This window comes from Bufo gargarizans, chromosome 2 (genome assembly GCF_014858855.1).
Source record: "Bufo gargarizans isolate SCDJY-AF-19 chromosome 2, ASM1485885v1, whole genome shotgun sequence".
Classification (NCBI taxonomy): domain Eukaryota; kingdom Metazoa; phylum Chordata; class Amphibia; order Anura; family Bufonidae; genus Bufo; species Bufo gargarizans.
In genome coordinates this window covers 483631842-483645922 of record NC_058081.1, presented here as the reverse complement: position 1 = coordinate 483645922, position 14081 = coordinate 483631842, and the positions used below count along the sequence as shown (strand labels likewise).

The 14081-nt window shown below is 48.7% G+C and overlaps 1 protein-coding gene across 2 annotated transcripts in view; it reads right to left on the bottom strand.

Annotated features, from left to right (window-relative positions):
• Positions 1 to 14081, bottom strand: part of DNM1L (dynamin 1 like) — an 84302-nt gene that overhangs the window by 55407 nt on the left and 14814 nt on the right. For both annotated transcript variants that reach the window (XM_044281156.1, XM_044281157.1), the window contains one exon: positions 2092 to 2138. In XM_044281156.1, the coding sequence (XP_044137091.1) occupies positions 2092 to 2138 (47 nt within the window). The remainder of the gene's footprint in view (positions 1 to 2091; positions 2139 to 14081) is intronic.

The window sequence follows — 14081 nt, the reverse complement described above, 5'->3', positions numbered from 1 at the left end:
CATTGTAGTTCGGGTTTGCTCAACCCTACCTATGAGGCCTTTTTTTGAGGGGGGGGGAAAGAAGATACAATATTTTCTTATGGAGAGTGCCTGAAACGGCGTGATGAGTCTCATAGGCCAGGAAACGCTCCTCTGGAATCCTGGGAAGAGGGCATGCAAATGCTACAAGTCAATGTTCTTGAGACATGACTTGGATAATAACTCAGGCTACTTTCACACTAGCGTTTTCAATTACGCTATTGAGATCCATCATAGGATCTCATTAGCAAGGGAAAACTTCCGTTTTGTCCCCATTCATTGTCAATGGGGACAAAACTGAACGAAATGGAGTGCACCAGAATGCATTCCGTTCCATTTGGTTGCTTCCCCATTGCGGACAGAATAACGCTGCAAGCAGCGATTTTCTGTCCGCAATGTGGTGTGGGGCAAGACAGATCCGTCCCGACACACAATGTAAGTCAATGGGGACGGAGCCGTTTTCTCTGACAATTGAAGACGGGTCCCCCATTGACTTTCAATGGTGTTTATGACGGATCCGTCATGGCTATTTAAGACATAATACAACCAGATTTATTCATGACAGATGCATGAGATTGTATTATTGTAACGGAAGTGTTTTTTTTGAGTTTTTTTTGCAGATGCATGACGGATCCGCAAAAACGCTAATGTGATAGTAGCCTAAGCCAGCATCTCATCTGCAGACAACAGTTTAGTGGAAATTGCCCCTCATCAGGGCAGAGCAGAGAGTACCGGTTTAACTGGGTGAGAGGCCTAAGGCCTCTTTCACACGGGCGTGAGTTTTTTTGCCCGGATAAGAGCCGGGTACGTTGCGGGAAAATGCGCAATTTTTTCTGCGCAAGTGCAAAACATTGTCATGCGTTGCACTCGCGTGAGAAAAATCGCGCATGTTTGGTACCCAAACCCGAACTTCTTCATAGAAGTTCGGGCTTGGGATTGATGTTCTGAAGATTGTATTATTTTCCCTTATAACATGGTTATAAGGGAAAATAATAGCATTCTGAATACAGAATGCATAGTAAACCAGCACTAGAGGGGTTAAAAAAAAATTAAAAATTTAACTCACCTTAGTCCACTTGCTCGCGAAGCCGGCATCTCCTTGTGTCTCCGCTGCTGATGAACAGGACCTGGGGTGAGCTGCTCCATTAAATACAGGTTAAGGACCTTCGATGACGTCACTCCGGTCATCACATGGTACGTCACATGATCTTTTACCATGGTGATTCACCATGGTAAAAGATCATGTGATGACCGGAGTGACGTCATCGAAGGTCCTTAAGCTCTATTTAATGGAGTAGCTCACCCCAGGTCCAGTTCATCAGCAGCGGAGACACAAGGAGATGCCAGCTTCGCGAGCAAGTGGACTAAGGTGAGTTAAATTATTTTTTTTAACCCCTCTAGCGCTGGTTTACTATGCATTCTGTATTTAGAATGCTATTATTTTCCCTTATAACCATGTTATAAGGGAAAATAATAATGATAGGGTCTCCATCCCGATGGTCTCCTAGCAACCATGCGTGCAAATCGCACGGCATCCGTACTTGCTTGCGGATGCCATCCGATTTTCACACACCCCATTCACTTCTATGGGGCCTGCGTCACGTCAAAATCGGAAAATATAGAGCATGCTGCGATTTCAACTGAACGCACAAGTGATGCGTTAAAAACATCGCTCATGTGCACAGCCCCATAGAAATGAATGGGTCAGGATTTAGTGCGGGTGCCATACGTTCGCCGCACGGATCGCACCCGCACGGAAAACTCGCCCGTGTGAAAGGGGCCTAAGTCAGGTTAGGTCTCCATAAGGAGATATATTATTCCCTAAATCCTGACCTTGGCCTCTCATCCAGTTAAGCCAGTACTCTCTGCTCTGAGAGGGACAATCACCCTGAAACAGCTGCCTGCAGATGAGACGCTGGCTTATTATCCAAGTCATGTCAAGGTCTTTTAAGAGGTCAAACTGACTTATAGGATAGCTGCCTTATATCTGGTGGTATCAGAGCCAGAGCTTGTTAAAAGCTCATTCACATATTACCCTCTTCTCTTATGAGGACTTCTGAGATGCAGCCCTACCTTGTTCTTGGTATGGAGAAACTTGCCCCATTCCTCAGCATCCACCCCTGAGGGGAAAAAAATAAAACGTAAAACTTTCCAGTCTGTGTGAGAGGACAAGTGACATTACACAAAAATTAGAAGAAAAAGAAGAAAATCAAGGGGCGAGGATGTGACGGCACTTTAACCTCCTCTCACTCATCCATCAAATAACCCGCACATGTCTGGCCTACTCTTCACCTTTGAAATCAGAGGAGTTCCCAACCACAGAGCTCCACACTTATCCTTTCTATATATGAGGAAACGCCAATACACCTTTAACCCCTTGAGTAACAGCGCTGTACATGTACGGCAGAAGTAGGGTTTTAAATATGGCATCCGCTCGCAAATGTGACCACGGCATCTAAATGCTGAAAAACTGGAAGTGCGCGCTTCTGGGTTCAGCCCCCTTTACCAAGAATTACAATAAATAAAACAATGATTATGGGCATCACTACGTCCCAAAATGCCTGAACTATTAAAATATAAAAATATTTTATCCCATACAGCAAAAAGGCATAACAAAAAAAATAAAAAAAAAAAAATTGCAGATTCAACATTTTTTGCTTTACTTACCCCACCTAAAAAATGTAATAAAATGTGATAAAAAAACTCACACTCCAAAATGTGGTATACTTGTAATCGTACTAACCCAGACAATGAAGGGAATAGGTCAGTTTTACAAAATAGGGTAGCGCGTAGTGACAAAACCCATAAATGTGGCGAAATAGCGTTTTTTTTCCTAATTTGGAATCTCCCCCCCCCCCCCCACACTACTACTACACTGTATGCCATATTAAATGGTGGCATTAGAAAGCACAACTTGTCCCACAAAATACAAGCCCACATATGGCTATGTGAATGGAAAAAAAATAAAAAATGAAAAATAAAAGTTATGGCTCTGGGAAAACATGGGAAGAAAAATAAAACACAAAAATGAAAAAAAAAATATAAATCATCATTTACAATACATGAAACCACTTTAGGCCTCCTGCTGCGTGGCCGCGCTGCGGCCTGCTGAGGCCGCAATGCACAAATACCGGCCGTGGAGCAGCCGCAGCGGATCGCAAAAAATAGGACACGTTCTATCTTTTTGCGGGACGGAAGTACGGGACGAAACCCCACAGAAGCACTCTGTAGTACTTCCGTAGGGTTCCGTTCTGTGCTTCCATTCCGCATCTCCGGATTTGCGAACCCATTGAAGTGAATGGGTCCGCATCCATGATGAGGAATGCCCACGGAACGGCACCCGTGTATCGTGGATCCACATATGCAGTCCGCAGCACTGGCAAGGGACACCTATGGTTGTGTGCAGGAGGCCATAAAGATTCATCAAAAACTGATGTAAAAGGAAACTGGCTAAGTTACTTATCGCAACCAATCAGATTCTACCTCTCATTTTTAGAGGTCTTTTGGAAAAATAAAAGAAGAAATCTGATTGGTTGCTATGGGCAACTAAGCAAGTTTTAATAAAAGCCCCCCAAATATGTCTCCTCTTCTGATAGGTCTATCTAACTAAATACTTGTAGGAAACAACCATTTTGTAGCATCTTTTCTTAGATCTCTACACAGTTATTCCTCCTAGTAATGTATGAATTCCTGGCCAGTTGGGCGTTAGCAGCTGCTAGGGGATAAGGATGTCTCCAATCAGTGATGCCAGACTGTGTAGGGGGACACCCCTTTAGAATTGAAACACACATTTACCAATTTATTCATACATATCTAGGAGGAACAACATAATCCAAGCGTTCTAAGAAAATAATTGCTATTTTAGGGTACTTTCACACTAGCGTTTTTCTTTTCCAGTATTGAGTTCCGTCCTAGGGGACAAAACTGCCTGCCGGAACCCTCTGCCACAAGTGTGAAAGTAGCCGTATAGGGGAATACGAGTACTGACTAAAACAGACATGTCACGTGTGGCGACAGGTCCTCTTTAAATCCACTGGTGAAAAAAGATTCCAAGTGGTCCGCTCCGAGGTCCACCTAAGATATTCCAGGCACATTGTACGTGGAATTATTTATGGTGAGGAGAGCCAGATGAGTCACAGTCTTCCATTCAAGAAGCCACAGGCACTTTCCTACATAATGAGTCACAGGCAGAGGGAAGGAGCCTGGAAAAGGTCATGAAGAACATTTGTGTGCAGAGCCCATGAAGACCAGGGTTATACAAGTAACCCCAGCACTGCTGAGAGTGCCACACTCGGCACCAATGTCATCCAGCCCTACCCGACCTTACACCTTCCTGCAGCATTGCAGACCCATGATCCAATCCCAAAAAGTCCTTGTGCAAACAAGCTAGAGGGTGCAACTGAACAGCCCCCATATACATGAAAGGGGTGATCTGTATTCAAAAATCCATTGAAATACCCTGTATGGAAATTCTGAGTTAAAAGAGGGGGGGGGAGGGTCTCATTCAGGACCCTCATCTACTGTACTGAACTCCGTTTTTTTCCACTAGATCAATGTTGCAGATAAGTACCTGATCCTTTTTTAGAACCAAGTGCAAGGAGGTTCTTAGCTGGTACCATGAAGACCAAGTGACCACCCTGCTGACTAGTGACTGGTCCTAGAGAATAGTCACTATGCTGCTACCAGCTACATCCGGGGGGTACAATATCCACAATGGAAAAAAAAATTAATAAAACTACTTGGCACCAAAGCAGAGTAGAGATGAGCGGAATAAAGTAGGGCCGGTACCATGCAGTGGGAAAGTGGCAGAAGTGTCCCTCTGAGGTTGGGTAAAAAAGGATTCCAATGGGAAATGTGTAATGCCTTGTTTCTCCTGTGGAGGTGCTGTGATTGAACTGAGCACCAGCAGTCAGATTCCCCCAGTGTCTAAAGCTGACGGCATCCTACTAACTAAATGGGATTGTCCAAAATCGACTTTAGCCTCGAGATTAACGTAATCGTTCTTATACCGCATCCCGAAAGAAGGACCACAGTAGTAACCCTAGAAGTAAGTGGAGTGTAACTATAAACTCTTTAAAAGGGGTTGTCCGACCCTCAAAGCAGTTTTACTTAGGGCCCTGAATGTGCTTAGTATAATGCCAGTCCACAGGAGACCAGAAGCAGCAGAGACAGGACCCTCATGGGATGGAATGAGGGTGAACAGAAGGGGTGGCTTCCCCCCCCTCCCCCCCCGTTATGACAAGCACTTCAGGGCCATCAGTAAAATGGCTTTGGGGCTTGGACAACTGCTTTAAATAACAAAATCAGCCCTGCTACATCTTCATATTAAAAATCCTGTGTGTTACTGGAATTACTGGTTACTGCACACAGACATGAGGCATATGACAAGTTACTATTTGTTTAAGAGCACTTTCATCAGCGCCCTCTGAAAACAAGGCATTACCCAAGGACAGAGTAAATCTGGTCATGTGACCAGGGTCAAATACACCGACAGATTCCCACACTGACATAGCAACACAAACACGTAAGAAGTGCTGCCCTTATACCAGAGATAAATCCTATATAATACAGGGGATCTATAATGTGCACACAGGCATTATGAGCTCCATTGCTGAGGGCCGCTCAGAGGTCACTGGGTGCTACAGAAGATGACCACTAGAGGGCGATTACAGGCATTATGAGCTCCATTGCTGAGGGCCGCTCAGAGGTCACTGGGTGCTACAGAAGATGACCACTAGAGGGCGATTACAGGCATTATGAGCTCCGTTGCTGAGGGCCACTGAGAGGTCGCTGAGTGCTACAGAAAATGGCCACTAGAGGGCGATTCTCACACATTTGCAGCGAGTCATTACAGTGACCAGATGCTACACTTATGTGAACATATGACGTCCCTTTTTTACACAAAGTGAAAAATCAGATACTTTTAGTGTACACTTCCAAATTTGCAATGCTTTTTACGTTTTTTTCTTTTCCCCATTGACCAATGACTTGGCACCGTGGTAGAATATCTATGTTCCCCCGATGCATGTGTCCTAACAGTTTCCTTTGGAGCCGACTGCATGAATTCTGAAACAGACAATGGGGGTCTGGTTGTCACCAGGTTTTCTAAGTAAAAACCGTGGAGCATAATGTTTGGGTGTGGCAGGGAAGATCAGGTGACAACCAACATGGCTACCATTCCTGCTCATACAGGGGTTGTCATTCAGCTTTCCCAGATTCCAGAACAGCAAACTTCTAACACAAGAACAGGGGTATCGTGACGGGAGGCTCTCATTTCCATAAGTCCCATAGACTTCAGTGGAGAGAGTCAAACATGGGCGGCTCTTCTATACAGCAGGCTGAGAAGATGCCCTTATAATTAATATACCCAGGGAATATGCCAAGTGTTTCATGAGGTGGAAGGGCCAATTAATTATAGGCTTCAAACCCCACTGTCTGGGCCGTGTGTGGAAGGGGTGCTTCCCACCAGATCGCCGGCCCCCAGCACTGATCATGAGGCTTGTGGGATATCAGAGTTGCTGACGTCACATAGTATTTGGGGGAGTTGTGCGTTTTTTGTTTTTTTTTTAAACTTTCTTTCCTCAGCAAAGAACAGGATGTAGAACTGAAGATCATGGCGGTCACTTCTGACGATGCTGCCCCAACATAGCAATGATATACTCCGAATCTCCTTCTTGCTTCCCGACATCACAAAGTTAGAGCATGCGCAGTTTGTTCCCTGAGGCTGATCACCAGCACAGAGAAGGAACACTATGCCAGCACTGACATGCCACGTACTCTCGCATCACGAGATTACGGCGCTCTAACTTGGTGACCACGGAGAGCAAGGAGGAGATTTGGAGGATACGGGGCGTGGCTGGGCTCCGGAAACGTTAGTAACAGCCCCTTGGGCTCCTTACTTGCCTCATTTACATGTATACATGATTGTTTTTTTGCCTAAATAAAAGCACTGCTATGGGGAATGTATATTGCGGACGTGCTAGCGGCGATCTAGCAGCCTACAGCTCTATAGGCAAAAAATCCAGGTGACGGGTTCCCTTTAATAGCAGAACTAAACACAAGTCATTTCCATTAGACAAAAAAAGAACCATGAAAAAAAAAAATATATATATATATATATATATATATATATATATATATATATATATATATATATATATATATATATATATATTCCATCTTGTATACTCCCTCACTACAAAAAAAGAAATGCACAATCATCAAGGTATCAAAACAAGAAAGCCCCCGCATCCAATTAAAGAGACACTATCATTTCATCTCATCTCTTGCCTGAACTTTAAAGTGATGGCAGGAGCAGTGTCTGGCACAGCTAGGGTGCCACCATGAACCGGTCGGGTCGCGGCCAATTAAATTCTTAATGGCAGCGTGGAACCTTCAATACTGCGCTGCCATTAAGAATTCAGACCACCTATACAGTCTGGTCTTCATTAGTTAACCTTTCGCTACCGACAAAGGGCGACGGAGCGATGTGGGTCAAAATAGCCGATTTGCCATTTTTTCATTGCTTCTCTTAACCCAAATTTAATTTTTTTTATAAAATGTCATCAAAAAGTCACACACTCCAAAATGGTATTAATGGTCCCACCCAAAAATTAGCCCCTATATAGCTCAGTAGACATAAGTATAAAAAGAGTTATGGGGGTCAGAATACGGTGATGTAAGAAAAAAAAAGTTTACATTTATTTTTATACTATTTAGACATTAAAAAAACTATACATATGGGGTATCGTTGTAATCATACTGACACAGAACGAAGGGCATTGGTCAGTTTTGCTGCAAACAAAACGCAGTGGGAACAAAACCCATAAAACGGAGGAGGAATTGCGTTTTGTTTTTTGGTTTTTTTATTACCACTTCACACTACATTTTAAGCCATAATTAACGGTGGCATTAGAAAGTACAACTTGTCCCACAAAAAATAAGCCCTCATACAGCTATGTGACTGGAAATATGAAAAAAGTTATGGCTCAAGGAAGAAAAATGACAACGCAAAAATGGAAAAAATTTAAAACTCCAGCAGTGAAAGGGTTAAATATCAGGCAGCTGTGGCCTAATTGGCTGCGAAGTTCTTGACTACAGCTGGCCAGGACATGACCAGATCATGACCGCGTCATGTGGTCGTACCCTTACGGAGAAGGGGTTGCACCAGGTATCAAATTATCATACTTTTGTGCCGGTATTTGCCATTTTCCTATACTAGGCTGTGCTACTGCGCTTAAAAGATCCCAGGTTCTAGCCCCTAAGGGGGAAATAGTTATTAAATAAAAAGCTTTAAAAATATATATATAAAAACACACACCAAAATATTAAGTATAAATCACCCTTTTTCCCAATTTATAAATATAAAATATATAAAACAATAAACATATTACATATAGCCATGTCCGAAAAGTCCAAACGCCGTAGCAGAATTATTATTATTATTTTTTTATAAATTCGCCATTTTTTTTAATCACCTTGTCCCCCCCCAAAAAAGGAGATTTTTGTGAAACTCACCTGTAAAATCTTTTTCTCGTCTTTTCCATTGGGGGACACAGACCATGGGTATAGCTTAGAGGTATTAGTAGGAGGGACACTATGCAAATGAAAGAGCTCCTCCTCCTCGGGCTATACCCCCAGACTCCACCAGGAGGAACTCAGGCGTTGCACAAGCAGTAGGAGAAGGAGCAAGAAAAAATCATGGAAACCATCGGACCAAGCCATAAGGTCCAACCAGAAACAGAAAAACTGAACTAAAGACCCCTCCTGCAACAGGAATAATGGGTGGGAGCTGTGTCCCCCAATGGAAAAGACGAGAAAAAGATTTTACAGGTGAGTTTCACAAAAATCTCCTTTTCTCGTGCTTTTTTCCATTGGGGGACACAGACCATGGGACGTCCAAAAGCAGTCCATGGGGTGGGAAAAAATATCAGCACCGCCAGGAGGAACGCCCCAACGGTCAAACAGGAACCACAGCCTGCAAAACCCTGCGGCCAAAGCCGCATCAGCCGAAGCCAGTGAATGCAACTGACAAAAATTTGCAAAGGTTTGCAAGGACGACCAGGTGGCCGCCGTACACAGCTGAGACGCAGAGGCACGACTGCGTCTTGCCCAGAAAGCCCCCTCCGCCCCAATGGAGTGAGCGGCAATTCTAGCCGGGGGAACTCCACCACAAGCGTAACAAGCCGCGGAAATAGCCAAGCAGATCCAGAGCGCCAAGAACGGCGGACGGAAGCAGTAGCCGCGAGACACCTTCAGGACCCGTACAACATCCAGGGAATGCAGAGTGCGTTCCTTGGGGTTAGCCGGAGAAGGACAAAAGGAAGGCAGGACAAGATCCTCATCAAGGCGGAAGGGAGAGACCACCCTGGGCAAAAGGAAGGGGACTGGACGGAGCACAACTTAATCCTGGAGGAAAACCATTAAGGCTCCTGACAGGAAAGAGCGGCCAGCTTCGACACCAGTCTGACCTAAAAGCTCGTGATGGGACGTGAACTCACAGCCACTGCATAATAGCCCAGAACTTTAATCACTACGCTATGTAGCTGTATCAGAAGCTATGGTCACAAGGAAGTCCAGATGAGAACAGTCAGAGAGACCCTCCTCAAAGGCTCGAAGGGAGCCGACTGCAGAGCGCGCAGAACCAAATTGAGATCCCAAGGAGACAAAGGGGGAACATACGGGGAACCGAATGCGCCACCCCCGAAGAAAGGTCACCACCGGACCCTTAAGAGCAAGGGACCTCTGACGGCCCGCGCCGAAACCTGACCTTACAGGGAACTAAGCGACAGTCCCTGCACAAGCCCAGACTGAAGAAAAGACAGTACCATCAAGATGGAAAACCGAAGGGGAGGGAACCCCGAACCCTCAAAAAAGGATAGGAAGGCCATCCAGGTACGATAGTAAATCCGGGAGGAAGAAGACTTCCCCGGACTGATCATGGTCCTAACCACTGAATCCGAGAACCCCATCTTTATCAGGATGGCGGTTTCAACAGTCACGCCGGTAAACGAAGAGACCGCAAATTCCGGTGGAAGAACGGGCCCTGAGACAGTAAGTCCTGTCCGTCGGGAAGAGGCCATGGGGCGTCCGCCAGCAACCGAGCCACTTCCGAAAAACCACGCGCGGCGAGGCCACTCTGGGGTGATGAGAACGGTCGGAGTCCCTTCCGCCTCGAACTGGCGTAGACCCTTTGGTAGGAGAGGAAAACAGAGGAGGCTGAAGTCCTGCCACGGAGACACCTGCGCATCCATCCGTACGCCTCCGGATCTCGGGCGCGAGCCAGGACCACTGGGATCTTGTTGTTGAACCCGGACGCCATTAAGTCCACATCCGGACGGTCCCATCTGTGGCAGATTTCTTCGAACCCTTCTGGATGCAGAGACCACTCGCTTGGATCCACCGTGTTGTGGCTTAGAAAGTCCGCTGTCCAGTTGTCCATTCCTGGAATGCAAACTGCTGACAACACCGGAACGTGAGTCTCCGCCCACGTCAGAATTCACTTCACCTCCTGCATCACCATCCGGCTGCGGGTCCCGTCCTGATGGTCGATATAGGCCACGGCCGCGGCATTGCCCGTTTGAACCCGCACTGGGAGGCCCGCAAGGAGAGAGGTCCAATAGGAGAGAGAGAGCGGAAAAAATCGCCCTCAATTCCAGAAAGTTGATTGGAAGGCGAGACTCTGCCGCCGGCCAAATTCCTTGAACCGTGCGAGACTGGAAAACGCCCCCCCAACCCAGGATGCTGGCATCGGTGGCGGCGATCGCCCAGGAGAATGCGAGAAAGGAACTCCCCGACCTCAGGTTCTTTGGGAACAGCCACCAAGGGAGAACTGCCCGAACCCGCTGAAAGGTAAAGGATCTCCTGTTGCGCCAGGCGAGTGTGAAACTGGGCATATGGAAAGGCCTCGAAAGAGGCTACCATAAGACCCAGGACCTGCAAGTATTCCCGAATGGAGAGGCACGGGGAGCGCAGCAGATGCGACACTGCCCCCTGGACCTGGGAGGACTTGAAGGCTGGTAGAATACTTTGGCAGCCGAGGTGTCCAAAATCACCCTCCGGAAGGAGAGCCTCTGGGACGGGAAGAGGCAGGAGTTTGGGAAAGTTACCAGGCAGCCGAACCGTTCCAGGGTCTGAACAGTGATCCGGACGCTGTCCGTGGTCTGCGGTAGAGAGGGGGGCCTCTATCCGGATATCGTCCCGACAGGGCAGCAAAGGAATGCCCCTGGTACGAAGAAGCGCCATGAGCGGTCCAGGACCGTGGCAAGGACCCGCGGGGTGGTCGCCAACCCGAAGGAAGGGCGACAAACTGACAGTGTCGACCCATAATGGCGAAGCGCAGGAATCGATGGTGGGATTCCGCAATCGGGACATGTGATAGGCCTAGGAGCAGCAGGGCGGGCTGACTGGGCCCTCTAGTGCCGGGAAGGCTGGTGCAAAGGAAGGCCTCTTTGCGGGCGACCTGAGACCCCCGGCGGAGGAAGCAGGCGACGGCCTACCAGATGAGAAACGGCAAAAGGCATGCAGAGACGAACTCGTCCAGCTGATCCCCACAAGGCCTGGAAACCCCAAAGGGGAGATTAGCAAGGGAACGCTTGGTGGAGGCGTCAGCGTCCCACACCTTCAATCAGATCTCTTCGCGCTGAGTGACAGAGATGGCCAACCTGCGGGCAAAGAGGGAAACAATGTCCCTAGAAGCTTCGCAAAGAATGTTAGAAGCCTGAGACATCTGGAGAACCAACTCCAGTGTGTTAGTAGCCGCATCTCGTACCGCCAGTTCCTGGTGGTGGTGTTGTAACCACACCGAGAGAGCACTGGCTACCCCTGCTGAGTGAAAGGTAGGTCACAGGGACGCGCTGCCAGCGAAAAAAGGACCTGGAAGAGAGTCTATGCGTCTGTCTACAGCATCCTGGAAAGAGGAACTGACTAAGACAGGAAGGGCCACATAATTGGCTAATCCGGCCACCGGAGGATCCACCTTAGGGGGAGGAGACACCTCTCCTCGCCGTCAGCAGGGAAAGGAAAGTATATTCATGCGCTGGGTGGTCGAGAACCTTATTAAGACCACCCCAGGCCCTGGACATGACCGCGGAAAAATCCCTCATGGACCGGGAACATGGTAGTCTCCGACTGCCTGGACGGAAAAAGGGGGAACTCCTGACCAGTGGAAGGAGGAGAATCCCCTTGGAGAATAAAGGTGTCTCGGACAGTCACCACTAAGTCAGCCACCCTGGTGGAGAGCTTAGGCGAGGGGTCCCGCTCCATGACCTAATCAGAGCCGGAAATTCTCCTTCAGACTTGCGCTCCCTAAGGGAGGGGAGAGTCGCCCGAACGCGCCTCTAGACGAGGGGGGGGGGGGGGGGGGGGAGCCAGAGCCATCCGAGGAGGGATGCTGCTGCTCACGCTCCCTGTTAGTATTCGGGCGTCTTCTGTGGAAAACCACTTAGAGAGGTGGTTGGCGTCACAGGATTTGAAAATGCCCTATAGTCCAAAAAGGACGTGGCTCGTCCGAGCCGGATAATTCTCCTTCGGAGTACTCTCCCTAGGGAGGGGGAAGAGCAGTCCGCAAGCGCCACCGGCGAGGTGAGGGGGGTGGAGAGACAGAGACATCCGAGGTGGGATGCTGCCGCTCACGCTGCCTCTTCGTAGTCAGTCACCCACTGTGGGGACCACTGAGAGAGATGGAGTCGTTAGCGCCACAGGATTAAAGGACATGGTTGCCTTGGTGACTAAGACCAATTTAGCGGCCGCGCTGGACATGGCAGATGCCCAAGCGGGGACCGCAGGCCCCCAGGGACGTGGAGGAGGGGTGGAGGAGGGGGGTAAGGCAGGGATGCAGGTAATACTTATCTGCTCCTGCAGAACTTCTCCCTCGACTCCAGGACCAGCAGGGATGCACCTCTTCAGGCGTCTGACTCCTTGTCCAGGAGTGCAGTGTTCTGGTGGAGGGTGGCAGCAGGAGACCCAGTAGCTGGTGGGATACCGGAGCTGCAGGTCGAGCCCGGATCCACTTGTCTTCTTTGGGGGGCAATGGAGGCAGCCAGGCAGCGTCCAAGGACGGCAGCGGGCATTCCACGGGGGACCAGGAAGGCGCCATGCCGACCTGTGTCCCCATCTAGAATAATATAAACAATTTTTGAAGGCTGAAAGGGGCTTTGAACTCAGAAAGCCTGGACATGGGGCAACAGCAGCAGTACCACTGAGCTACCGGCTTGCCTGGCACAAAACGGAGTAGAGTGATGAGGAGCTGCACGGCCATGAGCAAACAGAGTCTCCGGTGTAAGGAGAGTCAGAGCGGCATGCCGAGGCTCCGCCTCCCCTAACGCGTCATTATGGCGCGAAAAAAGCGCGCGAAAATAAGCGCGCGCACGAAAAATAAGCGCGCGCGCGAAAATATGCGCGAGCGCGAAAATATGCGCGAGCGCGAAAATATGCGCGAAAATAAGCGCACCACGTGGAGGAGCGGCCTGCCGGCGGGCGCTGAGGGAGCGCAGCAGCCAAGGCCCGACGAGAGAAGCGCTGAAGCCCACAGTTTAAGGGGAAGAGATGCCAGTACTCCAGTGCCAAAATGAAGAAAGTGCCCCATCAGGATCCTTCTTCAAGCTCACCCAGGTAGCCACAGACAAATAGACACAGAGGGAGGGGGAGGGATTGGGCAATACTTATCTGCTCAGCATGCTCCCTCGATGTCCAGACCAGCAGGGATGCGCCTCTTCAGACTTCTGACTCCAATCCAGGAGAACAGTGCTCTGGAGGAGGGTAGGCAGCAGGCGTCCCAGCAGCTGGTGGGATGCCGGAGCTAACAGGTCGAGCCCGGATCCACTTATCTTCTTGGGGGGAAATGGAGGCAGCCAGGCAACGTCCCAAAGACGGCGGCGGGCACTCCACGGGGGACCAGGAAGGCGCCATGCCGACCTGTGTCCCCATCTAGAATAAAAATAACAAAAAGGAGTAGAATCAGAGAGTGTCAACCTCCTTCACCAGACACTAAGCAAAGACTGAGTTCCTCCTGGTGGAGTCTGGGGGTATAGCCCGAGGAGGAGGAGCTCTTTCATTTGCATAGT